Source organism: Pseudophryne corroboree, chromosome 6 (assembly GCF_028390025.1).
Source record: "Pseudophryne corroboree isolate aPseCor3 chromosome 6, aPseCor3.hap2, whole genome shotgun sequence".
In the NCBI taxonomy this organism is placed as follows: domain Eukaryota; kingdom Metazoa; phylum Chordata; class Amphibia; order Anura; family Myobatrachidae; genus Pseudophryne; species Pseudophryne corroboree.
This window is the reverse complement of record NC_086449.1, coordinates 829,047,636-829,075,433: the sequence shown is the minus strand read 5'-3', so window position 1 is coordinate 829,075,433 and position 27,798 is coordinate 829,047,636. Positions and strand designations below refer to the sequence as shown.

The 27,798-nt window shown below is 51.4% G+C and overlaps 1 protein-coding gene across 3 annotated transcripts in view; it reads right to left on the bottom strand.

Annotated features, from left to right (window-relative positions):
* The window catches only part of DCP1B (decapping mRNA 1B), a 35,979-nt gene that overhangs the window by 6,080 nt on the left and 2,101 nt on the right, over window positions 1-27,798 (bottom strand). Inside the window, exons 2-8 of one of the 3 annotated variants that reach the window (XM_063929339.1) lie at window positions 19,048-19,088; window positions 14,259-14,386; window positions 7,937-8,003; window positions 4,665-4,797; window positions 4,386-4,505; window positions 892-1,629; window positions 377-601 (exon numbers count right to left, since the gene is read on the bottom strand). In XM_063929339.1, the coding sequence (XP_063785409.1) occupies window positions 377-601; window positions 892-1,629; window positions 4,386-4,505; window positions 4,665-4,797; window positions 7,937-8,003; window positions 14,259-14,386; window positions 19,048-19,088 (1,452 nt within the window). The remainder of the gene's footprint in view (window positions 1-376; window positions 602-891; window positions 1,630-4,385; window positions 4,506-4,664; window positions 4,798-7,936; window positions 8,004-14,258; window positions 14,387-19,047; window positions 19,089-27,798) is intronic. The other 2 variants (XM_063929340.1, XM_063929341.1) reach the window with 2 other exon arrangements.

Genomic DNA, 27,798 nt, shown 5'->3' with positions numbered 1-27,798 from the left:
CAGGGAGGACACTACTCCCCCCCTTAGTCCCACGAAGCAGAGAGGCTGTTGCCTAAAACTCTATTAAAATAAGAAAAAAAACAGAGTAAAACTCCTATGGAGCTTCCCTAGCTGTGACCGACTCCTCCGGGCACATTTTCTAAACTGAGTCTGGTAGGAGGGGCATAGAGGGAGGAGCCAGCCCACACTATTAAACTCTTAAAGTGCCAATGGCTCCTGGTGGACCCGTCTATACCCCATGGTACTAATGTGGACCTCAGCATCCTCTAGGACGTAAGAGAAAAAGGATTTTTCTCTAATTCTGAGAAACCGCCTTCACCCCAATTCGCCCTAATAACACACAGTACACATCATAGCACCGGTTACTGCCGCTCACCTGGAGGAGGTGTAACAAGGTCCCCTGGAGCTGGCTCTTGGTGAGGACACTGCACTGGTTACTGGGGGTGTCCGGGAGGGAAAGCGGAAGCAGCAGGTTAGCAGGAGGAGGGGGCTTTGTTGCGTCAGCTGTCCGGTTGTGCGCACTGCTTTGGGTAAACACCATTGGGGAGATGAGAAGAGATGGGGACACTGTGGCTGGAATCCGCTGTGGAGAAATTACCTGCTTGGGAAAGAAACAGTGAGGCCCGGTTTTATCATATAGATCGTCTTAGGCAAAAAGCTAAAATCTTACAGCTGGCTCAAAATGCAGGTTTCACACAGCATAGAAATACATACATATATAAACTGACACAAGCAAAATTATATTTTATATCTTCTGCGTACACTGCAGCTCTATCTATACACACACACACACACACAAATGTCATTTGTACACTGCAGCACCACACACACACACACACACACACACACACACACACACACACACACACACACACACACTGCAGCCATCACCTGTAGCAGTGGGTTGTGCTTTTCCCCCGCAGATAACTTCTCTCCCCACAAAGGTTTTGGAGCACTGGGGGAGACCACAGGGAATTTGGCAGCCAGGGCCGGCTTGGGGGTGGCCTGGAACTGCTGGTCCTGACGTACTAGATTTAATTTCTTCAGAAGCTCCTGAGGAGAAATGGCCCCAGGCGATGGGGGAGGCTGGGACGGGAGGGGCATCAGAGGTACAGGCACCGGAGTCCTTTGCTTTGGCTGAGAGTTGTCATAATAAGTAAGGGGAGCACCCCCCAGAACGTTCCCCACAGCACAGTGCACGGCGGCAGCGGCAGGTCCCCCCCGCTCAGGCTGCAGTAACGTAGAATGTGGACCTTGCAGCATGTGCAGAAGACTCTCCCCGCTCTCATGGTCCTGCGCAGGTAACGGAGCAGCCTCCTCCATTGGCAGAAAGAGGCTGCTGATGACGTCTCCAGAAGGGTGGAAGGTGCCGTTGTGGCAGGGCAGGCTGTCAGGCTGTTTGGAGGCTGGATGAAGGTCAGCGCCCCCCACCATCAGCTTCTGGATAGCAGGACACAGCTGCTTCTCGCAGCTCTCCGCGGACAGACCCAGCCCCTCGTAGGATAGGGAGCGAACCACTGGGGGACGCCCCATGGGAGGGTCTTTGTAATCGGTACTATCCGCACGGGCCTTTTTTGGCTTCCCAAACAGGGTGGTGAGGGACAGGTGCTGGGGTTCCGGATCACCAGGCTGTGAAACAAAAAGAGACGTGTGAGTATCACATCGATGGACGCTACTAGTTGGGTACGAGTCCATTACAAATACTGTAACATTACACCCCCCCATCTGCCCTGGCAGAGAGTGGCACCTCAAATCTCGGTGCCAACTGCGATTGCAGAAGACACACTGTCGCCCCATGTCCCCGGATTACAAGCTCTGTAGGCTAGGGAAGCTTGCTCAAAACTTTGTTATATTTATAATATGTAGATTAATATATGCAGCGCACAACAATGCATAGCGCTATATCAAAACAACAATGTACTGAAATACTCTGACATCACTGACATATACCCAATCACATAGCGTTCTAAGGACCAGATTCAGAGATGGACGAGAAGCTAAGGTTCCACGCAACGGAGAGATTATCGGCAGACTGTCCATGTAGTGCGGATGCGTCAAAGTCCCTTTGCGTTTGCGCTCGCAGCGAGGTTTTCACCGCACCGGGATTGGCAGGAAGAGACTGTTTGGGGAGAGGTAACGTGGAGTGGTGGGAAAAAAAGCAGACGGGTCATGGAGGTTTCCGGGGCGTGTATCTGCCGTCAGCTGCAAGCTCTTACATACAAAAACATGGCTCCTGCGTGGCTCCTGTATATCCGTAGCGCTACCCTTAAGCCCGATGTTCCTTGCTCTTGGATATTGCCTGCTAAAGTGTACCCAATTACAAAAAAGTTGCGATAGCTCCGGTGGGCGCCTCTTTTCATTTCCGGGCGGCAGCTGCACTTGAAGATATCAGCTGTTGCGAAGCCAAAAAAATAAATGATAATCGTTCTGGAAATTGCATTAGCGTCCGTGTCTGCGACAGATTATACTACGAGCAGGTATAACCCTGGCATTGCCTGGCATTACTGAGTAGGGTCCTCTAGCAACCTGTGGCACTCCAGCTGCTGTGGAACTACATGCAACAGTTTCAGCATGCCTTAACAGCAAAACTGCAGCAGGGCATGCTGGGATGTGTAGTCTCACAGCAGCTGGAGAGCCAAAATTTGCCCACCCCTGCTCTATCACATCCAATTGCACAGTCAGCGGTCCCGTCACAGTCGGACAATAGTCCGATAACACCGGCCCCTCCAATAGTTACAGCACTAGTGTATATAATGAAGAAGCTTGGCGTTATTTCTGTATAATGCAGGAGACTACGGGGACTTCTTCTCAAGGCGCTCTAAGTCTTATGGAGCAGTAATGAGCTAATGCTTTGCCGGGGAGTAGGGGGGCTGGCTGGATGCAAGTGTTGCGTGTGACCCCGATGAGAGCAGAGTGTGACCCCACAGTGACAAAGGGGTGTATTAAATACCTGTCGGATCCTTTCCGACGGAAAGGATCCGACAGGTCAGTATTCAATGAGCTGGCCAAATCAGACTGTCGGATTTGACCACTCCCGACAGCCGGTCCTCACCCGTCCACGCTACTCCCTCCCGACAGCCGCTCCTCACCCATCCACGCTACTCTCTCCCGACAGCCGCTCCTCACCCATCCACGCTACTCTCTCCCGACAGCCACTCTTCACCCGTTCACGCTGCTCCCTCCCGACAGCCGCTCCTCACCCGTCCATGCTACTCCCTCCCGACAGCCGCTCCTCACCCGTCCACGCTACTCCCTCGACAGCCGCTCCTCACCCGTCCACGCTACTCCCTCGACAGCCGCTCCTCACCCGTCCACGCTGCTCCCTCCCAACAGCCATTCTTCACCCGTTCACGCTGCTCCCCCCCGACAGCCGCTCCTCACCCGTCCACGCCGCTCTGTCCAGATAGCCGCTCCCCACTCCTCACCCGTCCCCCCCTCTCCATCTCTGCTTGTCTCCTCACAAGGTCCCGTCCCCGCTGACCTGTCCCCCGTCTCATCTCCCCGGTTCCGACATTGGGGGTAAATCAGACCTGATCGCTGAGCAGCAATTTTTGCTGTCCTGCGATCAGATAGTCGCCGCCCACAGGGGGAGTGTATTTTCGCTCTGCAAGTGTGCGAACACACGTGTAGCAGAGCTGCAAAAACTGATTTTGCGCAGTCTCTGCGCAGCCCAGGACTTACTCAGGCGCTGCGATAACTTCAGCCTGTCCGGGACCGGAATGGATGTCAGACACCCGCCCTGCAAACGCCTGGACACGCCTGCGTTTTTTTCAGACACTCCCTGAAAACGGTCAGTTGCCACCCACAAACGCAGTCTTCCTGTCAATCTCCGTGCGATCGCTTTTTTCGCACCATGCCTGATTCAGTCCATCGACGCGCCTGCGCATTGCGTTCGGACCTGGTCGCAGGCTGGGAGAAAACGCAGCCTAGCGACCAGATCAGAATTACCCCCAGTGTCAATCAGACTTTAAAAAAAGTCGGATTGACATTGTCGGAACTGGGACCAAAACCTGTCTGATTTGGCCGCGGAACACGTGGATCCGCGGATAATCCGACAATCCATGTGGTTTCCGACAATTCGGGAATTCCAGACTTGTCGGAAAAAATGGCTCGGCATTAAATAGGTCGGAACCCCTTCCGACCTAAATCTGTCGGAAAGCTGCCTTCTTTCCGACAAGACGGCAGCTTCCGACACTTCTTGAACACACCCCATAGTCTTAAAGGGGTTCCGTAAGGGAAAGGACGCAGAGCGCAGCTCCATCATAAACAGCTGCACGCCCCCAGGCCTGCACAGTGGGATAACACACCGCTTCTGTCGGACACCCCCCCCTGAGCAAGGCACCAATCAGCCAAGAGACTACAACCCCTCCCCCTGATCACGTCACCTTGCTAGTCATCGGCTGTGACGGGTGGCTGGCTTTCACTGCAATGGGTTTGATGAGGTTGGGGTTACCATGGATGGCTGAAGAGCTGATTATCATCTTGGGCTCTGAACATGATTTATACTGTAATGAGGAACAGACAAGAACAACCATAAGTTGATGCGAGACACCAACACCACAAATACACAGACGGGAGTGACAGCGGCGGCAGGAGACATCCGGCGCTATGGGCGAGAAGAGACGCCTGCTCTGACATACAGAAGACCGCGGCACTACAGTCACCTTGCTGTACTCATCCTTGGCCTTGGTCAGCATCTGCAGGATGTCCACCTCCTTCCCTTCCGGGTGCAGGCTCATCGGGGACACCTCCACGTTGGCGGACTGTTGTGCCTTCAGCTGCTCCTGCTGGGTTAAGCTAAAGAGAAGAAAATGAGTTACGGTTATATGTGCGTCAGCGCACGATATCTGTACAGGTAAAACCGCGTATACGACATTCTGATTGGAGGGAACTAGATTTATTAGGCCCAATTTCATTGGATGGAATGGGATAAACTGTCTGGATTTGGAGTGATCTATAGGATGGTAGTGTTCATTCTAGCACCCTGCACCTTTCAAATCCTGTGCAGTTCCTCTTTCCTGCCAGGGGTGTCGCTCTCTGCTCTGGTGCTTCTCAGCATGCACAGGTCTGTATCACAGCACTGAGTGGCAGATCAGAGTGTGCTGAGAAACACCACAGCAGAGAGCGACACCTCAGGCAGGAAAGAGGAACTGCATGGATTTTGAAAGGTGCAGGGTGCTAGAATGAACACTAGGATGGGGTGTTAATGGGCACCTACAATAGCCCAACTGCAATGTGACCCGAATCCTATTAGCACAGCTGTCCCGATTGATTGTAATTAACTGGAGCAGCTACACTATTGCCGAGATTACTGTAAGAAGTTACGGGATCTGCTGCTGTAGGGAGCAGGGTCCTCTCTGGCTGTTGTACAGCTCGTTAGTCCATGTAACTCAGTACAGTACATAGCTACAGGGAGTGACGGCCAATATTACATAGATGAGGTAATACTCAGGGATTCCAGCAGATGGTGCTGTTATATCAGGCTATAAAGCCAATTGATGCAAATAACTAGTGCACATGAGGCTTCTAGGCAACGTGCAAGCATCGGTGCAGGGACTGGACTCTGCCTGGCCTGCAGCTTGTGCCCACGGCACTCACTAATCTTTACCTATGTGCAAACATCCCTCTAACACACAGCTGTGCCACTTCCGCTGCAAGCAGAAATGCGACTTTAAATGTGCAGAGTGAAAAGCGGACCTGCGTTCAGCGTGCATCAGCCCCAATGTCCTGTGTCCAGGTTTTAGGAAGGTAATTTATTATTATGTTCATGGAGTCGCCCCCAAATTAGAGACTGCAAGCTCTACAGCCCAGGGAAATGTGATCTGTAGCACTGCATGGAGCTCTCACCTAACAAAGTACAAATACATGCTCTGACCTCACCCAGGTATACGGTACATCTTATACATTATCCTACGGCCTGGCCATAATGGCGTATTCTCTACATCAGGGCAACCCTGGCAGCGCAAAGATCTGCTTATTCTATAGAGCTGGAGTAATAACACCAACACTAACTGGGGGCAGAATTACCTTATGATGTTACAGATAAGGGGTAGAAAGATAAAGAAATCACATGAAAAGTGTCATGCTAATCCACATTCCATACCCTCACCGCACGCACATTCCATACCCACACCGTACCCCCACCTTTACCCACATTCCATACCCTCACCCAACCCACATTCCATACCTGCAATCTCTACCCACACCGTACCCCCCACATTCCATACCCACACGGTACCCCCACCTTTACCCACATTCCATACCCACACCGTACCCCCACCTTTACCCACATTCCATACCCTCACTCAACCCACATTCCATACCTGCAACCTCTACCCACACCGTACCCCCCACATTCCATAACCACAATCCAACTCATATTCCATACCCACATCGTACCCCCCAACTTTACCCACATTAACATACCCACACCGTACCCCCACCTTTACCCACATTCCATACCCACAGCGTACCCCCACCTTTAACCACATTCCATACCCACACCCAACCCACATTCCATACCCTCACCCAACCCACATTCCATACCTGCAACCTCTACTCACATTCCATACCTGCAACCTCTACCCACACCGTACCCCCCACATTCCATAACCACAACCCAACTCATATTCCATACCCACATCGTACCCCCCACCTTTACCCACATTCCATACCCCCACCTTTACCCACATTCCATACCCACACCTTTACCCACATTCCATACCCGCAACCTCTACCCACATTCCATACCTGCAACCTCTACCCACATTCCATACCCTCCACCCAACCCACATTCCATACCCGCAACCTCTACCCACACACGTACCCGCAGCCTCTACCCACAACCTCTACCCACACCTTTACCCACATTCCATACCCTCCACCCAACCCACATTCCATACCCGCAACCTCTACCCACACCCGTACCCGCAACCTCTACCCACATTCCATACCCTCCACCCAACCCACATTCCATACCCACAACCTCTGCCCACACCGTACCCCCACCTTTACCCACATTCCATACCCTCCACCCAACCCACATCCATACCTGCAACCTCTACCCACACCATACCCTCACCTTTACCCACATTCCATACCCTCCATCCAACCCACATCCATACCTGCAACCTCTACCCACACTGTACCCCCCACCTTTACCCACATTCAATACCCTCCACCCAACCCACACCCGTACCCTCAACCTCTACCCATACCATAACCCCCACATTCCATACTCTCCACCCAACCCACACCTGTACCGGCAACCTCTACCGACACCATAACCCCCACCTTTACAGACATTCCATACCCTCCACCCAACCCACATTCAATACCCGCAATCTCTACCCACACCGTACCCCCCACCTGTACCCACATTCCATACCCTCCATCCAACCCCCACCTGTACCCACATTCCATACCTTCCACCCAACCCACATTCCATACCCGCAATCTCTACCCACACCGTACCCCCCACCTGTACCCACATCCCATACCCTCCATCCAACCCACATCATAACCCCCACCTGTACCCACATCCCATACCTTCCACCCAACCCACATTCCATACCCGCAACCTCTACCCACACCGTAACCCCCACCTGTACCCACATCCCATACCTTCCACCCAACTCACATTCCATACCCTCCACCCAACCCACACCCTCAACCTCTACCCACAGCATAACCCCCACAGTCCATAGTCTCCACCCAACCCACACCTGTACCGGCAACCTCTACCCACACCATAACCCCCACCTGTACCCACATTCCGTACCCTTCACCTACACCCACATTCCGTACCCTTCACCTACACCCACATCATGTATCACCTACCTACACCTATGGCATACCCTCCACCTATACCATGTACCCTCTGCCTAGACTTCAGGGCACAGAGCCGCCATCCCCGACCCATGAACATCCCGCTTACTTTTTCATGAGCGCCGCTAGTCTCTGGCATTCTTCCTTGTTGTAAAACCAGATTCCATAAATACAAACTGGGGAAAAAGAAGAGGGAGAGAAACCAGATAAATGTGAGTGGTCAGTGTACCAGCGGTAACCAGCGGCAACCAGCTCATCATCTGCTGTGCAAATGTCACACCTACAACCTCTGTGTATCAGGATACGGACAGTATCACAGCTTGTGCAATCCTCAGCTCTAGTGGAACTACAACTCCTAGCATGCCCGTCCAGCCAGTGGGGATGTGAACACCCTACTTGTGCAGATCGGTTCTGTTACGTGATGTGTTCTATTCACTGGAACCCCCCAACCTGGTGCCGCGCTGAAACAAATACCTGCACCATCTCTCCCACACGCAGAGCCGGATGGTCTGCAGCCTCGTGGGGACGCAAATTCCATTTACACTCCGATAACAAGTGTGAAAACCAGACGTAATATCTGCCGTGCGCTGCAGAAACTAAACCTCATTTATGCCGAGCTCCTGGGACAGCTCAGTGGCTGCTACAGGCCTGCGGGGGAAGAGAGGCACGGGTTTTGCATGGGAAGAGAGGCACGGGCTTTGCATGGGAAAGAGAGGCACGGGCTTTGCATGGGAAAGAGAGGCACGGGCCTGCGGGAGAAGAGAGGCACGGGCCTGCGGGGGAAGAGAGGCACGGGCCTGCGGGGGAAGAGAGGCACGGGCCTCCAGGGGGGTGGGGGGTGGAGGCACAGGCTGCGGGCTCCGGGGATGGGGGAGAAACATTTCCTTTTTACTTGAATTCTTTTTTCGCAGTTTCTGTTACATTTTGTTTTCTTTCACGCCGTGGTGATAACATTATGGTGTCGATTCAATTAGGGTCGAGGGGGATGGAAACACCAGCGAAACGCACACCAGGACTCAATGATTTTTGTACACAGACCATTGGGGTTGCGAACAAAAATCAGCAAGTCTGGAGCTACACTACCATAAACGCGGCGTATAGCAGAGGGCGCAACATTCACAATAAATTGAATTAAGCCGTAGGAGCACCCCCTCTGCTTGGCTCCCTGAATTGAAAGCTCTTGAGGGAAGAGAGGTTTGGGCTTCTAAATCAATAGTCTCCAGATCCCAATTGTACGGCGATGGCACTTTAAAATCTTTCCAGCAATTGAAGGACGAGTTTAATTTGCCCATTGCATACTTCTATAGATACCTACAACTTCGGCACGCCCTACAGTCTCAGTTCAAGAACTCGCCCCCTGTAATCCTCCCATTTCCCGTTAAGACCTTTGTACGCAAACTGGGTCAAGTCACCTACTCATACCCCTTACTAGACTTCATACAGAACCTCTCCCTCGTCTCCGTGAGAAATGGGAGGGTGATTTAGGCCCATAGACAAAGAAGACTGGGAACTTGCCCTGGAGAATCCGTGTATGGTCACGAAGTCCCCTAGATTTCAACAGGTACAGCTTTTTATTTCACATAGAACTTACATGACACCAGCCAGGCTGGCTAGGTTTGGGGCTGGTCACTTGGATGGTTGCCCTAAATGCGGGGCCGCTGGGGTTTCCTTTTGGCATCGTGGGTGGGACTGTCCATCGCTACAGGTGTTTTGGTCTGGAATCAGGTTGATTCTGGAGAGGACAGGGATATCTAGAAGCGTGCTTACCCCGAGGTTTTGTCTCTTGGGAAAGAGAGGCCCTGACTCCTCGTCTAAATGGGAGAGCCTGTCTGCTCGCAATATCTGCGCCTTGGCTAAGGTGCGTCTTGCGAGATTGTGGATGGCTTCTAACCGTCCTTCATTATCTACTTTTAGGGCCTTGGTGAATGACACTCTTTTCAAAGACCGTTACATATATATGAAAAACAATGCTATTTCTAAATTCGAGAAAATCTGGTCCCCTTGGCTCGAACCTTCATACTCCTCCCCTGACCTTACACTATAGAGGGCAACGAGATCCTATAACCAACTGTACCCTAGGTTGATGCCGCGCTCGGTGTACTCTATAAATGTAACGCTACTTCACGTTCTCTCTTCCCTTCTCTCTCTCTCTCTCAATTTGTGGGGGTTTTATTGCTTTTATTTTCATTGGGTTTTATTTAGGTTTGTTAGTTAATTGCAAATGCAAAATAAAGGGGGAAAAACCTTTAACGATGACTACTATGATACTTACAGATTTCGCTACCTCTTTACATTGTATGTATTTGCCTGCCAACACGGGCAATAATAGATATGGTGCCTATTTGTTTTTTTGATATGGGATGACTTCCCAGGCACATTGCTTCGGATGTATAATATTACATTTTATACAGTATTATATGCTGGCTATGTTATGTATATGTTCCAAAATGTTGTAATGTAATTGTGTGCTGCATTTGTTTTCATGTGAAACATGCGATATCTGTATAGGACAATTTTTAATAAAAAAATTACTCTATTTAAAAAAGCGGTAGAAGTATGATAAAGGTGGCATTAAAATAAAATGAAGCCACAATGAGGGATTCTCAGGACGTTTCCACATTTACCCAACACGGTATTAGAACGCTGCAGTTTTATTTGGCTGTTTTGTTTACCAATAGATCACACCGCTATGCGCTGCACGTATAACGGCTACAGATACAGTTACGGTGCTCAGAGCGGATCCAGTCGTGCTGGGTTCTGGGCACTTGACCTGCAGGACACTTTATCTCCCCGGCTCTCTCCAACTATAGACCTTGTATCGGAGCTGGCGGTGACAGAGATGGAAAGCAGAGCCCCTCATGACTGGGTGAAGTGGGCAAATGACAGGCGGATAAGTTCAATCTCCCTGCAGGCCGCAATCAGTAAAACTACACTGGATGGCGGAGGGGAGGAGGGGACGGAGGAAACTACAAATCGGGGAAGGGAAAAGACAAAATCTATTAGACATGGTGGATCCTGGTGCTTTATACTGATCCTAGACCGTTGCGATCCCAGACGAGAGTGATCGGCGCATTTCATTTGCATTAAGCTGGGGTCAGATCGGCGAGATGTTTCACTCCTTCATCCGCCATGCCACAGCCACTTACCGGCCTATGCCCAAGGATATGGCGCCTCGGCCCAGTGTATTCTGGAAGGGCAATACGGTAACGGAGGTTGAGATGGACTACGTACACATTCCTCCTGGAGGTAAGAAGGCAAATTTCAAGCGGACTTATAAATGTACCATGTAATACAAGACGTACCTCAATCCTACATAATGCAGTATATAGTCTTAATGGTGCAGGTAGGACGTCAGGGCTGGTGGCGCTATAGTTACTGGACACTTACCAGAAAAATGGCGCACTCAGAATGTTAGAAACGAGCTTTGAGATCTGCGATAGGAAATGCAGTTTCTGGAAAAACGAGCTATAAACTCGTCGCGTGCCACAGAATAAGCTGCCGGCTGTATTTTCCTGGCTAGAAAAACGCAGCAATCGGGAGACATGACCGCACTCTGAAGATGCGGCCGTGCATTGGGAACACGCGGCTGAGACGCTGCGCTGTTGGCTAACGCACACATACAGCAGTGATCTCGTATAAATACCAGCCCGCAATCGTTCATGTCCGCATGAGATTGGTTTTCCTGACGTGCCACAGAGCTCCCTGTGCATGTAACACACATTTTCAGAACACCATTAATTAGTTGTGTAAAGAGAAGCTATACATAGCAGAACACGTAATCTGCAACTGCTGAGCGTTTGTCACAGCGGAAATTCCAGCATCAGCTCATCTATTGCCCAAGTTTGCTCAATTCTGGTTCTTTGTGGCTAGGATCGTGTGCGCGGTCGCCTCCGTACGGCATCTGTATCCTGTTGTGGGCTGCGCTCTCAGCGAAGGCAGTAATTACATGCAAATAGCGCAACATAAAAGTTATTTGTCCCTCATTCTGGCGTATTCAGTGCTTAAAGGTTTATTTACTGGGAACGTCGCGATTTATAGCGTCTGATACTTGTATAAAGGGGACAGCGGAAATGTTACCACGTACAGTGGGGTTTGGAATGATAAGCGCACTCCAGGGCTGCTCTCTTGCGATGCGAAGCTGGCTAAGGAATTCTTCTTATTACCTATAGGAATGGGCGACAGGTATGCGCAGCTATTTCTAGGTGCGTGGAGTCTGCAGTAGCCGGCGAGATGGAGCTTTCCTCTCCCAGTGCACAGACACGGCTACCCTCATATACACTGTACGGCGTGGAATCACAAAGATGCTGGGGCTGTTTTACCCCCACCCCATGTACAGTGCACAGATCCCAGCTGGCCGGCCCCAGATGCGTCATAGTACCCATTAAAAATAGCAAATATCCAACATTCAAGTCATTGGACATCTATAATTAAACAGACATGGACTCAGCTAGTATTGGAGGTTAGTTGGCCATGTAATCATCCCTTTAGATTTTGCTTAGAGATCAGTGTCGCCCTCTGCAGGTGCTGAGCGATTGTGACTGCGCTCATAATTTGTGCGGTTTATATACTGTACGTGTCTTCAATTACACTGCATGTATGTGCTGCATTCATATCCGATTGCTTACCAAGAATCGGTTTGTGGACAAAGTATGAATTAGTATTGCAGAAGCTATGGCCGGCACTTACCACAGGGGGGCGTGCGTTTGCATCAAGGCAAGGATAACCTGGGCCGGAGCAGTACGCAGTTGCTAAGCCTGCTACAAGGGACAGAGAATACGTGTGTGGGTAATCAGAGGAGAGAATAGATTCCTTACACCGTATCACAAATTAGATGTGTTTGGAAGATTTGGGACATGACACAAATACTTGATAATGACTGGAGGCCCCACAGGGCAGGTGTCTTGCAGTGTTCCCTATACTTAATTCCTCTGCTCAGTAATTATAGCTGCAGTGCCGCTCGGCAGCTGGTGGCTCGCGGTTTGGGGCGGCTCTCGCGCTGTCAGTGGGAGTCTGTCTCTCAGGAACGCGCCTCGCTGGATACACAAATCTCTTCTATTGCAGGCAAATCTTTATGCGCCAACGCTATGGGAAACCTGGTTAGGGAGGAAGCCCCGTACTGCGGACGTCAGGTAGTCGCATTGCCGCACTTTAACCATTACGGCACCATCTTTCTTTTGAAGCCACTAGAAAACTTCTTACATCTCTCTCTCTCATCTGAATTATTAGTACAGTTCACAGAATGGTTACATAGCAACTAAGAGGAGGATGACGTAACAATATGGACTACAATGAACGGCACACAGACCATAGTAACCAGAAGTCAGATCGATCGGTTGCCCTGGGTTACAGCGTGAACAGTTTTATTAATTAGGCTCTTTGGTGTTTTATTTACATCCTGTTCAGCAGCTGGGCCAGGACCAATCATCCCTTACATAATAGCCTGTGTCCCTGTGACACAGTATTGATCCTTTCCCAGCCGTCCGGGGCCGAGGGGCGAGCCTGGGACATCAGAAAGCCGCAGTTCATCAGGCCTCAGTCTAAACTGCGATGCAGACGTCCAGAGGCCGCTGCTACACCCCCCAGAGAGTCAGCCCTCTCGCCCTCCCCGTCACTCTGCATCAGTCACTGCTGGGCAGGGGTGACGCCTTCTGTTGGGTACACACAGAGAGATGGAGGGCTCTCACAGACTCAAGAGGGTACTTACCGCGCATCAGTCCTCTAATCAGCGTGGGTTCCAGATCACCCCCCCCCACCGGCTTCCTCACATGACCTTAAAGGGCCAGTAACGTGGTATTATTATTTATATTCTACTCCTATTTGTGGCTGAGCCCAATCACTTCCCGGCCCGAGGAGGCTCTAGTATCTGCACGGCCTGGATGGGGAGCGATACGATAATTTAACAGTGACGGTCGACGCTGAGGTGCTGGCAGCGTTATACACAGTTGTAATCCACTAGCCGCATTTTAAACGTATAATGCCGTTCTCTTTAAAATGCAGGCGGCAATTCAGCGTCCCCAGTGATTATTGACATTATGACAGTGGACAATGTAAATCCCCACAGCAGGTGCCGGTCACATCGCAGGCAGGTGGGGCGACCCGCAGCACATTGCATCAGTGACAGATCTGCGCCACTACCTGCGGGACCACAAGATTCTTACAGTAGGCCAGGCCTGTACAACCTGTGGCTCGTCAGCTGTTATGAAAGTACAAGTCCCAGCATGCCCTGCCAGTGTGGTTATTCGGGAATGGTAAAGTGGTTGCAAGGCATGCTGGGATGCGTAGTTTCACAAAAGCTGGAGAGACACAGGTTGGCCAGGCCTGCTCTAGACCATTATAAAGTGGCAACACAAACTATATGGTGCAGAGCAGGGCACGCAGGGCAGCTGGGGAAACGATGGCACTTTAGAGGTTACACCCCCCTGTATACTCACATCTGGCGTTCCGGTACAGCAGAAAGGGGTCCTGTAGCTGGAAATCCAGATCCTTCGTAATGGGCTCTGTGCGGTTCTCCATGCTGAGCCGGTTCATTATGGTGAAGCCGTGTTTGGGGGACGCGGATCTGCAGTGATACAATAAGCAGCAACAATTATGCCATGAAGACACCCCACTGCGCCCCAAAACAGGGCAACACCAAATTCCGTGGGGTCGGCTGGGGGCTAGACTGCACACCCTACTTCAATATTAGCAAAACAGATCTTTCTGTGGATGGGGTCTGGGGTGTAAGGATATTTTAATACGGGGTAGAAAAGTTTGGCACAATATTTAACATACAAATCAGAGGCGTTTACAATAAAGAAGTCTCCTTATGTAATACATTGTATTCTGACACACCCAATAACAGGCACACAATTCTGATATCTGGAAACTGAAATGTGTGTTGGACCTTGTGAAGTAGAAAAACTACTGGCTGACTTAGCCGATTACTTGATTTCATGCACTTTATTGTGAGCCTTTTAGGTTACTCTCAACTATAGTTTAGATCATTTGATCGTTTGTGGGAACTTCTAACCTCTAACACCAGTGATAATATACGTATTTAACTTCCTATTCTCGACGCTCCGTTTCCATGGTAGCGTCCGACATCCGGTCAGCTGATGCGCTCCACAGGCAGGAAGTGAGGATGCCTTTGGAACGCACGCCGGAGCTCTGAGGATAATAATGCACTGTAAATGGTGTGCACAAAATCGGCACTTACCACTATGACTGGAGCTAGGTATGATGATGATTGGCATTGTAATTACTGACTTGTATATGTTTTATATTCATTTGTGATATGTGTTTGTTATTGTTGTCTCTGTCTGGGGTGTAGGGGTGTTGCTTTGATTAACTAGTGGGTGGGTCTATATAGGGTATATAAGGACAATCTGTTCATTCTTTAATCATCTTGACAAAGGTCTACATACAGACCGAAACGTTGATCTGATTAAAAACTTTTTGCTACTTTGAAGACTGGTGAGTGCTCCTGCTTTTTCAATGGATTTGTGTTATAATGGGACTCTGTTCCTATCTATCTGGATGCTACCCCAGCAATTTTCTGTGCGATACGTGAGTGTGGACACTAGTGTGTGTGTGTGTGTGTGTGTATGCATGCATGCATGCATGCATGCATGCATGCATATATATATATATATATATATATATATATATATATATATATATATTATTTTTTTGATACGATGGGCGTTCTAGGGTTTATTTATTAATTTTTAGTACAAAGTGCACCAGAGAGGCTCTGATAACACAAGTGTCCTCGCCGTGACAGCGTCCTTCCCAACCATTATCAGATCCCGCTTGTATGGTACATACGCGCCGGCAGAGGGCATAAGATCCAGAATCAGAAAAAGATTACTTTACTCATCCCATATATTATACTGTAGTCATCCTACGTGCAATAATCTATAGGCCCCACAGATAACCAGAGGGTTAGAGGAGGACTGAACACATACAGAGGTGGCCAAACCACAGGAGATCATGCCTGGGCTATAGGGCCAGCACTTGGGGTATAAGGGTGTACGAGGCATGGCAGGCTATAGGGCCAGCTCTTGGGGTGTGTGTACGAGGCATGGCAGGCTATAGGGCCAGCACTTGGGGTATAAGGGTGTACGAGGCTTGGCAGGCTATAGGGCCAGCACTTGGGGTATAAGGGTGTACGAGGCTTGGCAGGCTATAGGGCCAGCACTTGGGGTATAAGGGTGTACGAGGCTTGGCAGGCTATAGGGCCAGCACTTGGGGCATAAGGGTGTACGAGGCATGGCAGGCTATAGGGCCAGCTCTTGGGGTGTGTGTACGAGGCATGGCAGGCTATAGGGCCAGCACTTGGGGTATAAGGGAGTACGAGGCTTGGCAGCTATAGGGCCAGCACTTGGGGTATAAGGGTGTACGAGGCATGGCAGGCTATAGGACCAGCTCTTGGGGTGTGTGTACGAGGCTTGGCAGGCTATAGGGCCAGCACTTGGGGTATAAGGGAGTACGAGGCATGGCAGGCTATAGGGCCAGCACTTGGGGTATAAGGGAGTACGAGGCTTGGCAGCTATAGGGCCAGCACTTGGGGTATAAGGGTGTACGAGGCATGGCAGGCTATAGGACCAGCTCTTGGGGTGTGTGTACGAGGCTTGGCAGGCTATAGGGCCAGCACTTGGGGTATAAGGGAGTACGAGGCATGGCAGGCTATAGGGCCAGCACTTGGGGTATAAGGGAGTACGAGGCTTGGCAGGCTATAGGGCCAGCACTTGGGGTATAAGGGTGTACGAGGCATGGCAGGCTATAGGGCCAGCTCTTGGGGTGTGTGTACGAGGCATGGCAGGCTATAGGGCCAGCACTTGGGCTATAAGGGAGTACGAGGCATGGCAGGCTATAGGGCCAGCACTTGGGGTATAAGGGTGTACGAGGCATGGCAGGCTATAGGGCCAGCTCTTGGGGTGTGTGTACGAGGCATGGCAGGCTATAGGGCCAGCACTTGGGGTATAAGGCTTGGCAGGCTATAGGGCCAGCACTTGGGGTATAAGGCTTGGCAGGCTATAGGGCCAGCACTTGGGGTATAAGGCTTGGCAGGCTATAGGGCCAGCACTTGGGGTATAAGGCTTGGCAGGCTATAGGGCCAGCACTTGGGGTATAAGGCTTGGCAGGCTATAGGGCCAGCACTTGAGGTATAAGGGAGTACGAGGCATGGCAGGCTATAGGGCCAGCACTTGGGGTATAAGGGAGTACGAGGCTTGGCAGGCTATAGGGCCAGCACTTGGGGTATAAGGGTGTAAGAGGCATGGCAGGCTATAGGGCCAGCACTTGGGGTATAAGGGTGTACAAGGATTGGCAGGCTAAAGGGCCAGCACTTGGGGCATAAGGGAGTATGAGGCTTGGCCGGCTATAGGGCCAGCACTTGGGGTATAAGGGAGTAGGAGGCCTGGCAGCTATAGGGCCAACACTTGGGGTATAAGGGAGTACGAGGCTTGGCAGGCTATAGGGCCAGCACTTGGGGTATAAGGGTGTACAAGGCATGGCAGGCTATAGGGCCAGCTCTTGGGGTGTGTGTACGAGGCATGGCAGGCTATAGGGCCAGCACTTGGGGTATAAGGGTGTACGAGGCATGGCAGGCTATAGGGCCAGCTCTTGGGGTGTGTGTACGAGGCATGGCAGGCTATAGGGCCAGCACTTGGGGTATAAGGGAGTACGAGGCTTGGCAGGCTATAGGGCCAACACTTGGGGTATAAGGGAGTACGAGGCTTGGCAGGCTATAGGGCCAGCACTTGGGGTATAAGGGAGTACGAGGCTTGGCAGCTATAGGGCCAGCACTTGGGGTATAAGGGAGTACGAGGCATGGCAGGCTATAGGGCCAGCACTTGGGGTATAAGGGTGTACGAGGCATGGCAGGCTATAGGGCCAGCTCTTGGGGTGTGTGTACGAGGCATGGCAGGCTATAGGGCCAGCACTTGGGGTATAAGGGAGTACGAGGCTTGGCAGGCTATAGGGCCAACACTTGGGGTATAAGGGAGTACGAGGCTTGGCAGGCTATAGGGCCAGCACTTGGGGTATAAGGGTGTACGAGGCATGGCAGGCTATAGGGCCAGCACTTGGGCTATAAGGGAGTACGAGGCATGGCAGGCTATAGGGCCAGCACTTGGGGTATAAGGGTGTACGAGGCATGGCAGGCTATAGGGCCAGCTCTTGGGGTGTGTGTACGAGGCATGGCAGGCTATAGGGCCAGCACTTGGGGTATAAGGCTTGGCAGGCTATAGGGCCAGCACTTGGGGTATAAGGCTTGGCAGGCTATAGGGCCAGCACTTGGGGTATAAGGCTTGGCAGGCTATAGGGCCAGCACTTGGGGTATAAGGCTTGGCAGGCTATAGGGCCAGCACTTGGGGTATAAGGCTTGGCAGGCTATAGGGCCAGCACTTGGGGTATAAGGCTTGGCAGGCTATAGGGCCAGCACTTGAGGTATAAGGGAGTACGAGGCATGGCAGGCTATAGGGCCAGCACTTGGGGTATAAGGGAGTACGAGGCTTGGCAGGCTATAGGGCCAGCACTTGGGGTATAAGGGTGTAAGAGGCATGGCAGGCTATAGGGCCAGCACTTGGGGTATAAGGGTGTACAAGGATTGGCAGGCTAAAGGGCCAGCACTTGGGGCATAAGGGAGTATGAGGCTTGGCCGGCTATAGGGCCAGCACTTGGGGTATAAGGGAGTACGAGGCATGGCAGGCTATAGGGCCAACACTTGGGGTATAAGGGAGTACGAGGCTTGGCAGGCTATAGGGCCAGCACTTGGGGTATAAGGGAGTACGAGGCTTGGCAGGCTATAGGGCCAGCACTTGGGGTATAAGGGTGTACGAGGCATGGCAGGCTATAGGGCCAGCTCTTGGGGTGTGTGTACGAGGCATGGCAGGCTATAGGGCCAGCACTTGGGGTATAAGGGAGTACGAGGCATGGCAGGCTATAGGGCCAGCACTTGGGGTAGAACGCTGTATGAGACTTGCCCGCCCTGTGCCGGATGAAGGATTATACGGAGGCTCGGCGTACTGTGGGTTGGGGAGATAGTATCGTCCTCCATCCGTAAGGCACAACCGTATGAGCTATAGGAACACTATATACCCCAACCTTCTCGCCTCCTCCCTACCTCTGAGGGGCCCCGCTACGTGCGACACAGGTTACACTACAATAACCAGGAACGTGGAGATGAGCAATGTATACCGGCCACGGACAGACACCGTATAATAGAAGGCGGCTCACCTGGTGTATACAAACAGCGTTCCCTCCACATCAGTCTTCTCCTGCAATAACATGATCAGTGAGAATCAGCGCGGTACATTTACCTCCCCCCATAGAGGAACACGCAATGTAAATGAGCAGGTGATCAACATGGAAAACAGATTTTAATGTTTACAAAGAGACAGAGAATCTCCCAGAGACACATTGGGGTATATTTACTAAAATTCGTATTTTCCCGTCTGAGGTCAAAGTTCAATCACGAATGACATCGAAAGTGTAAAGTTGCAACTTTTTGAATTTATTACGACTAATTTACTAAGCCGTCGTATTCTGCATTTTCGGATTTACCGATGTCGATGTCATTCGTTTTTTTTTGCAGTGTTTTACGTGAGGGACTTGTAAAACACTGCCGACTTTAAACAATGAATCTCGGCCGGATCTGAGAGATCCGTGCTGGGCTTCATTGTGCACCTTTTTAAAAATTGAAATCAGTGTTAAAATAAAAATAAAAAAATTGCCTGGGGTCCCCCCTCCTAAGCCAAACCAGCCTCAGGCTCTTTGAGCCGGTCCTGGTTGTAAAAATATGGGGGGGGAAATGTCAGGGGTTCCCCCATATTTAAACAACCAGCACCGGGCTCTGCGCCTGCTCCTGGTTCCAAAAATACGGGGGACAAAAAGCGTAGGGGTCCCCCGTATTTCTGAAACCAGCACCGGGCTCCACTAGCCAGATACATAATGCCACAGCCGGGGGACACTTTTATCTAGGTCCCTGCGGCCCTGGCATTACATAACCAACTAGTCACCCCAGGCCGGGGTACCCCGGAGGAGTGAGGACCCCTTCAATCAAGGGGTCCCCCCCATCCAGCCACCCAAGGGCCAGGGGTGAAGCCCAAGGCTGTCCCCCCCATCCAAGGGCTGCGGATGGGAGGCTGATAGCCTTTTTGACAAAAAATGAATATTGTTTTTAGTAGCAGTACTACAAGTCCCAGCAAGCCTCCCCCGCAAGCTGGTACTTGGAGAACCACAAGTACCAGCATGCGGTGGAAAACCGGGCCCGCTGGTACCTGTAGTAGTACTACTACTAAAAAAATACCCCAATAAAAACATAAGACACACACCTTGAAAGTAAAACTTTAATACAAACATCCACACCTCCATATACACATACTTACCTATGTTCACACGAGGGTCGGTCCTCTTCTCCATGTAGAATCCATGGTGTACCTGTTGAAAAAATTATACTCACAAAATCCAGTGTAGATGGCTTCTCTTTTAATCCATTTGTAATCCAGGTATTTTGCAAAATAACAAAACGGACACCCGACCTCGCACTGAAAGGGGCCCCATGTTTTCACATGGGACCCCTTTCCCCGAATGCCAGGAACCCCCTCTGACTTATGTCTAAGACGGTTCCACCAGCCAATCAGGGAGCGCCACGTTGTGGCACCCTCCTGATTGGCTGTGTGCTCCTGTAGTGTATGACAGGCGGCACACGGCAGTGTTACAATGTAGCGCCTATGCGCTCCATTATAACCAATGGTGGGAACTTTGTGGTCAGCGGTTGACCGAAAGTAACCTCACCGCTGACCACAAAGTTCCCACCATTGGTTATAATGGAGCGCATAGGCCCTACATTGTAACATTGCCGTGTGCTGCCTGTCATACACTACAGGAGCACACAGCCAATCAGGAGGGTGCCACAACGTGGCGCTCCCTGATTGGCTGATGGAACAGTCTTAGACATAAGTCAGAGGGGGTTCCTGGCATTCGGGGAAAGGGGTCCCATGTGAAAACATGGGGCCCCTTTCAGTGCGAGGTCGGGTGTCCGTTTTGTTATTTTGCAAAGTACCTGGATTACAAATGGATTACAAGAGGAGCCATCTACACTGGATTTTGTGAGTATAATTTTTTCAACAGGTACCCCATGGATTCTACATGGAGAAGAGGACCGACCCTCGTGTGAACATAGGTAAGTATGTGTATATGGAGGTGTGGATGTATGTATTAAAGTTTTACTTTCAAGGTGTGTGTCTTATGTTTTTATTGGGGTATTTTTTTAGTAGTAGTACTACAGGTACCAGCAGGCCCGGTTTTCCACCGCATGCTGGTACTTGTGGTTCTCCAAGTACCAGCTTGCGGGGGAGGCTTGCTGGGACTTGCAGTACTGCTACTAAAAACAATATTCATTTTTTGACAAAAAGGCTATCAGCCTCCCATCCGCAGCCCTTGGATGGGGGGGGGGGGGGGGGGGGGAAGACAGCCTCGGGCTTCACCCCTGGCCCTTGGGTGGCTGGAGGGGGGGGAACCCCTTGATTGAAGGGGCCCCCACTCCTCCAGGGTACCCCGGCCAGGGGTGACTAGTTGGTTATGTAATGCCAGGGCCGCAGGGACCTAGATAAAAGTGTCCCCCGGCTGTGGCATTATGTATCTGGCTAGTGGAGCCCGGTGCTGGTTTCAGAAATACGGGGGACCCCTACGCTTTTTGTCCCCCGTATTTTTGGAACCAGGATCAGGCGCAGAGCCCGGTGCTGGTTGTTTAAATATGGGGAACCCCTATCATTTTTCCCCCCATATTTTTTCAACCAGGGCCGGCTCAAAGAGCCCGAGGCTGGTTTGGCTTAGGAGGGGGGACCCCACGCATTTAAAAAAAAAAAAAAAAAAACAACACTTTCCCACCCCTTCCCACTGAAAAACATGCACGGATCTCATGGATCCCTGCATGCCTATCCAAACACGGGGGGGGAAAAAGCAGGTCTGTGTTTTTTTTTTAGCACTTTTTCACGAATTGTATTTCAGCACGGCAGTGTTTGGCTATTGTCGGCAGTGTTTGTGATTTGCACTTTTTAGTAAATGACCGATTTCTACCAAATTGCAGGCGTATTTGACCGATGGTGTATTGATTCGTAATTTTTTCCTAGGACTTCCAAAATATTACGAATGCCCTCATCACTGCCGTGATTTGAGTTTAGTAAATTCCTGAGATGTCACTTTGAAGAAAAAACGTCATCTCGGTCAAAATCTGGACTTTAGTAAATATACCCCATGGTCTTCACGTGCGCTCTCCAGCTGGGTAAAGCTACTGTCCTCTGTTATCAGTCAGATTAAACTTGTCTCCCGTCCATCCCCGCCCGGATAAAATGGCTGGTTTTCATGCGCTAGGCACACGGGACGCAGCAGAGGCGTCGTCATTACAGGGCGCAGAGAAGGAACGTGTCCCCTGGGGACAGGAAACGTAGGGGCCAGTTTAGAGTTGCACGCAAAACGCACAGATTTCTGCATACTCCAAAGACAGCAATCAGCTGATTTCCCCAATGTCCATCCCCTTGTATCCGTACCCCCTTCTGTGCACGCAGGTTTCCCATAATGCAATGCCCAAATGTGACTGTAAATCCCGCGTACTAGATGGTGCACCGGTTACCGACACTCAGAGCGGACAGAAGGTGGCGCCACTGCTGCAGGGCTTCCGGGTACACACAGGATGAGGCCATATTGTGGGAGGAGCCTGTACGGATGGGATGGAATCACTAGGTAGGTCACAGAACTGGACGTTGCGCTGTAATGAGTCTACATAAATAATTATATGGAAACTAAATATGTGCACGCTATGCCTACAGCCCCATTCTTATTATATACAGTTCCCAAACCATACATCGGCATACAGGGGAACCACAGAGCCCAGCATGACTTGTTTACTATTAATGGATGATTAAATAGAACAGTCACCTACAACACAGTGAGCGCAGATAGTTCCTGGTCACTGGTAAGTAGCAGCATGCCGCCACCCCGGCTCAGAGCGATTACATAGGCTGGGAGGTAGTCTCCGCCCACAACATGGCTGCACCCACTACGTGCACCTTTAATAACATTCAAAGAGGCCACCAGCAGCACAGAGTATATCAGGAGGAGGGATGTGTCAGTGAGGACAGGGCTGCATGTGACAGGGGCAGCGACATGTGAGGAGGGGAATGGAGGCAGCAGGAAGCCACAGACTGAGAGTTATATAGTGGGAGGAGCAGGGTCCCCAGCAGCACAGAGTATATCAGGAGATGAGTGATGTGAGGCTCCTGTCACACTGAGGGAATCCGGTCTTTAGGTCAACAGGTAGTAGGTCGACAATGTTTTGGTCAATCACTATTGGTCAACAGTAAGTAGGTAGACAGGGTTTCTAGGTCGACAGGTCAAAAGGTCGACATGAGTTTTTCAAATTTCTTTTTTTTTTTAACTTTCATACTTTACGATTCACGTAGACTACAATTGGGAACGGTAACCTGTGCCGAGCGCAGCGGTAGCGTAGCGAGGTACCTTGCCTGAAGCATGGCGAGCAAGGGGTCACTGTACTGAGAAAACGACACCAAAAACTCATGTTGTCCTTTTGACCTGTCGACCTAGAACATGTCGACCTGAAGACCCTGTTGACCTAGTTACTGTCGACCTTACATACCACACCCCACACTGAGGCAGGCGGCATGTATCATACATAGATGCTTTTAAACAACACAGTTAATTAATGCATACACATTTTTGTGATTAAATTAGTAGAAAGTAGTGTAACCAGTGTAGGGAGCTGGGTGTGCAGTGTAGGGATCGGTGTAGGGAGCGGTGTATGTAGTGTAGGGAGCTGTGTGTGTACAGTGTACAGTGTAGGGATCAGTGTAGGGAGCTGTGTGTGTACAGTGTAGGGAGCTGTGTGTGTACAGTGTAGGGAGCTGTGTGTGTATACAGTGTAGGAATCAGTATAGGGAGCTGTGTGTGTATACAGTGTAGGAATCAGTGTAGGGAGCTGTGTGTGTACAGTGTAGGGAGCTGTGTGTGTACAGTGTAGGGAGCTGTGTGTGTACAGTGTAGGGAGCTGTGTGTGTACAGTGTAGGGAGCTGTGTGTGTACAGTGTAGGGAGCTGTGTGTGTACAGTGTGGGGATCAGTGTAGGGAGCTGTGTGTGTACAGTGTAGGGAGCTGTGTGTGTACAGTGTGGGGATCAGTGTAGGGAGCTGTGTGTGTATACAGTGTGGGAATCAGTATAGGGAGCTGTGTGTGCACAGTGTAGGGAGCTGTGTGTGTACAGTGTAGGGAGCTGTGTGTGTACAGTGTAGGGAGCTGTGTGTGTGTACAGTGTAGGGATCGGTGTAGGGAGCTGTGTGTGCACAGTGTAGTGAGCTGTGTGTGCACAGTGTAGGGATCAGTGTAGGGAGCTGTGTGTGCACAGTGTAGGGATCAGTGTAGGGAGCTGTGTGTGCACAGTGTAGGGAGCTGTGTGTGCACAGTGTAGGGAGCTGTGTGTGCACAGTGTAGGGAGCTGTGTGTGCACAGTGTAGGGAGCTGTGTGTGCACAGTGTAGGGAGCTGTGTGTGCACAGTGTAGGGAGCTGTGTGTGCACAGTGTAGGGATCGGTGTAGGGAGCTGTGTGTGCACAGTGTAGGGATCGGTGTGTGCACAGTGTAGGGATCGGTGTAGGGAGCTGTGTGTGCACAGTGTAGGGATCGGTGTAGGGAGCTGTGTGTGTACAGTGTAGGGAGCTGTGTGTGCACAGTGTGGGGATCAGTGTAGGGAGCTGTGTGTGTACAGTGTAGGGAGCTGTGTGTGCACAGTGTAGGGAGCTGTGTGTGTACAGTGTGGGGATCAGTGTAGGGAGCTGTGTGTGTACAGTGTGGGGATCAGTGTAGGGAGCTGTGTGTGCACAGTGTGGGGATCAGTGTAGGGAGCTGTGTGTGCACAGTGTAGGGATCAGTGTAGGGAGCTGTGTGTGCACAGTGTGGGGATCAGTGTAGGGAGCTGTGTGTGTACAGTGTGGGGATCAGTGTAGGGAGCTGTGTGTGTACAGTGTGGGGATCAGTGTAGGGAGCTGTGTGTGTACAGTGTGGGGATCAGTGTAGGGAGCTGTGTGTGTACAGTGTGGGGATCAGTGTAGGGAGCTGTGTGTGTACAGTGTGGGGATCAGTGTAGGGAGCTGTGTGTGTACAGTGTGGGGAGCTGTGTGTGTACAGTGTGGGGAGCTGTGTGTGTACAGTGTGGGGAGCTGTGTGTGTACAGTGTGGGGAGCTGTGTGTGTACAGTGTGGGGAGCTGTGTGTGTACAGTGTAGGGAGCTGTGTGTGTACAGTGTAGGGAGCTGTGTGTGTACAGTGTAGGGAGCTGTGTGTGTACAGTGTAGGGAGCTGTGTGTGTACAGTGTAGGGAGCTGTGTGTGTACAGTGTAGGGAGCTGTGTGTGTACAGTGTAGGGAGCTGTGTGTGTACAGTGTAGGGAGCTGTGTGTGCACAGTGTAGGGAGCTGTGTGTGCACAGTGTAGGGAGCTGTGTGTGCACAGTGTAGGGATCGGTGTAGGGAGCTGTGTGTGCACAGTGTAGGGATCGGTGTGTGCACAGTGTAGGGATCGGTGTAGGGAGCTGTGTGTGCACAGTGTAGGGATCGGTGTAGGGAGCTGTGTGTGTACAGTGTAGGGAGCTGTGTGTGCACAGTGTGGGGATCAGTGTAGGGAGCTGTGTGTGTACAGTGTAGGGAGCTGTGTGTGCACAGTGTAGGGAGCTGTGTGTGTACAGTGTGGGGATCAGTGTAGGGAGCTGTGTGTGTACAGTGTGGGGATCAGTGTAGGGAGCTGTGTGTGCACAGTGTGGGGATCAGTGTAGGGAGCTGTGTGTGCACAGTGTAGGGATCAGTGTAGGGAGCTGTGTGTGCACAGTGTGGGGATCAGTGTAGGGAGCTGTGTGTGTACAGTGTGGGGATCAGTGTAGGGAGCTGTGTGTGTACAGTGTGGGGATCAGTGTAGGGAGCTGTGTGTGTACAGTGTGGGGATCAGTGTAGGGAGCTGTGTGTGTACAGTGTGGGGATCAGTGTAGGGAGCTGTGTGTGTACAGTGTGGGGATCAGTGTAGGGAGCTGTGTGTGTACAGTGTGGGGAGCTGTGTGTGTACAGTGTGGGGAGCTGTGTGTGTACAGTGTGGGGAGCTGTGTGTGTACAGTGTGGGGAGCTGTGTGTGTACAGTGTGGGGAGCTGTGTGTGTACAGTGTAGGGAGCTGTGTGTGTACAGTGTAGGGAGCTGTGTGTGTACAGTGTAGGGAGCTGTGTGTGTACAGTGTAGGGAGCTGTGTGTGTACAGTGTAGGGAGCTGTGTGTGTACAGTGTAGGGAGCTGTGTGTGTACAGTGTAGGGAGCTGTGTGTGTACAGTGTAGGGAGCTGTGTGTGTACAGTGTAGGGAGCTGTGTGTGTACAGTGTAGGGAGCTGTGTGTGTACAGTGTAGGGAGCTGTGTGTGTACAGTGTAGGGAGCTGTGTGTGTACAGTGTAGGGAGCTGTGTGTGTACAGTGTGGGGATCAGTGTAGGGAGCTGTGTGTGTACAGTGTGGGGATCAGTGTAGGGAGCTGTGTGTGTACAGTGTGGGGATCAGTGTAGGGAGCTGTGTGTGTACAGTGTGGGGATCAGTGTAGGGAGCTGTGTGTGTACAGTGTGGGGATCAGTGTAGGGAGCTGTGTGTGCACAGTGTAGGGAGCTGTGAGCTGTGTGTGCACAGTGTAGGGAGCTGTGTGTGTACAGTGTGGGGATCAGTGTAGGGAGCTGTGTGTGTACAGTGTGGGGATCAGTGTAGGGAGCTGTGTGTGCACAGTGTAGGGAGCTGTGAGCTGTGTGTGCACAGTGTAGGGAGCCGTGTGTGTACAGTGTAGGGAGCCGTGTGTGCACAGTGTAGGGAGCCGTGTGTGCACAGTGTAGGGAGCCGTGTGTGCACAGTGTAGGGAGCCGTGTGTGCACAGTGTAGGGAGCCGTGTGTGCACAGTGTAGGGAGCCGTGTGTGCACAGTGTAGGGAGCCGTGTGTGCACAGTGTAGGGAGCCGTGTGTGCACAGTGTAGGGAGCCGTGTGTGCACAGTGTAGGGAGCCGTGTGTGCACAGTGTAGGGATCGGTATAGGGAGCTGTGTGTGCACAGTGTAGGGAGCTGTGTGTGCACAGTGTAGGGAGCTGTGTGTGTACAGTGTAGGGAGCTGTGTGTGTACAGTGTAGGGAGCTGTGTGTGCACAGTGTAGGGAGCTGTGTAGGGAGCTGTGTGTGTACAGTGTGGGGATCAGTGTAGGGAGCTGTGTGTGTACAGTGTGGGGATCAGTGTAGGGAGCTGTGTGTGTACAGTGTGGGGATCAGTGTAGGGAGCTGTGTGTGTACAGTGTGGGGATCAGTGTAGGGAGCTGTGTGTGTACAGTGTGGGGATCAGTGTAGGGAGCTGTGTGTGTACAGTGTGGGGATCAGTGTAGGGAGCTGTGTGTGTACAGTGTGGGGATCAGTGTAGGGAGCTGTGTGTGTACAGTGTGGGGATCAGTGTAGGGAGCTGTGTGTGTACAGTGTGGGGATCAGTGTAGGGAGCTGTGTGTGGGGATCAGTGTAGGGAGCTGTGTGTGGGGATCAGTGTAGGGAGCTGTGTGTGGGGATCAGTGTAGGGAGCTGTGTGTGGGGATCAGTGTAGGGAGCTGTGTGTGGGGATCAGTGTAGGGAGCTGTGTGTGGGGATCAGTGTAGGGAGCTGTGTGTGGGGATCAGTGTAGGGAGCTGTGTGTGGGGATCAGTGTAGGGAGCTGTGTGTGGGGATCAGTGTAGGGAGCTGTGTGTGGGGATCAGTGTAGGGAGCTGTGTGTGGGGATCAGTGTAGGGAGCTGTGTGTGGGGATCAGTGTAGGGAGCTGTGTGTGGGGATCAGTGTAGGGAGCTGTGTGTGGGGATCAGTGTAGGGAGCTGTGTGTGGGGATCGGTGTAGGGAGCTGTGTGTGGGGATCGGTGTAGGGAGCTGTGTGTGGGGA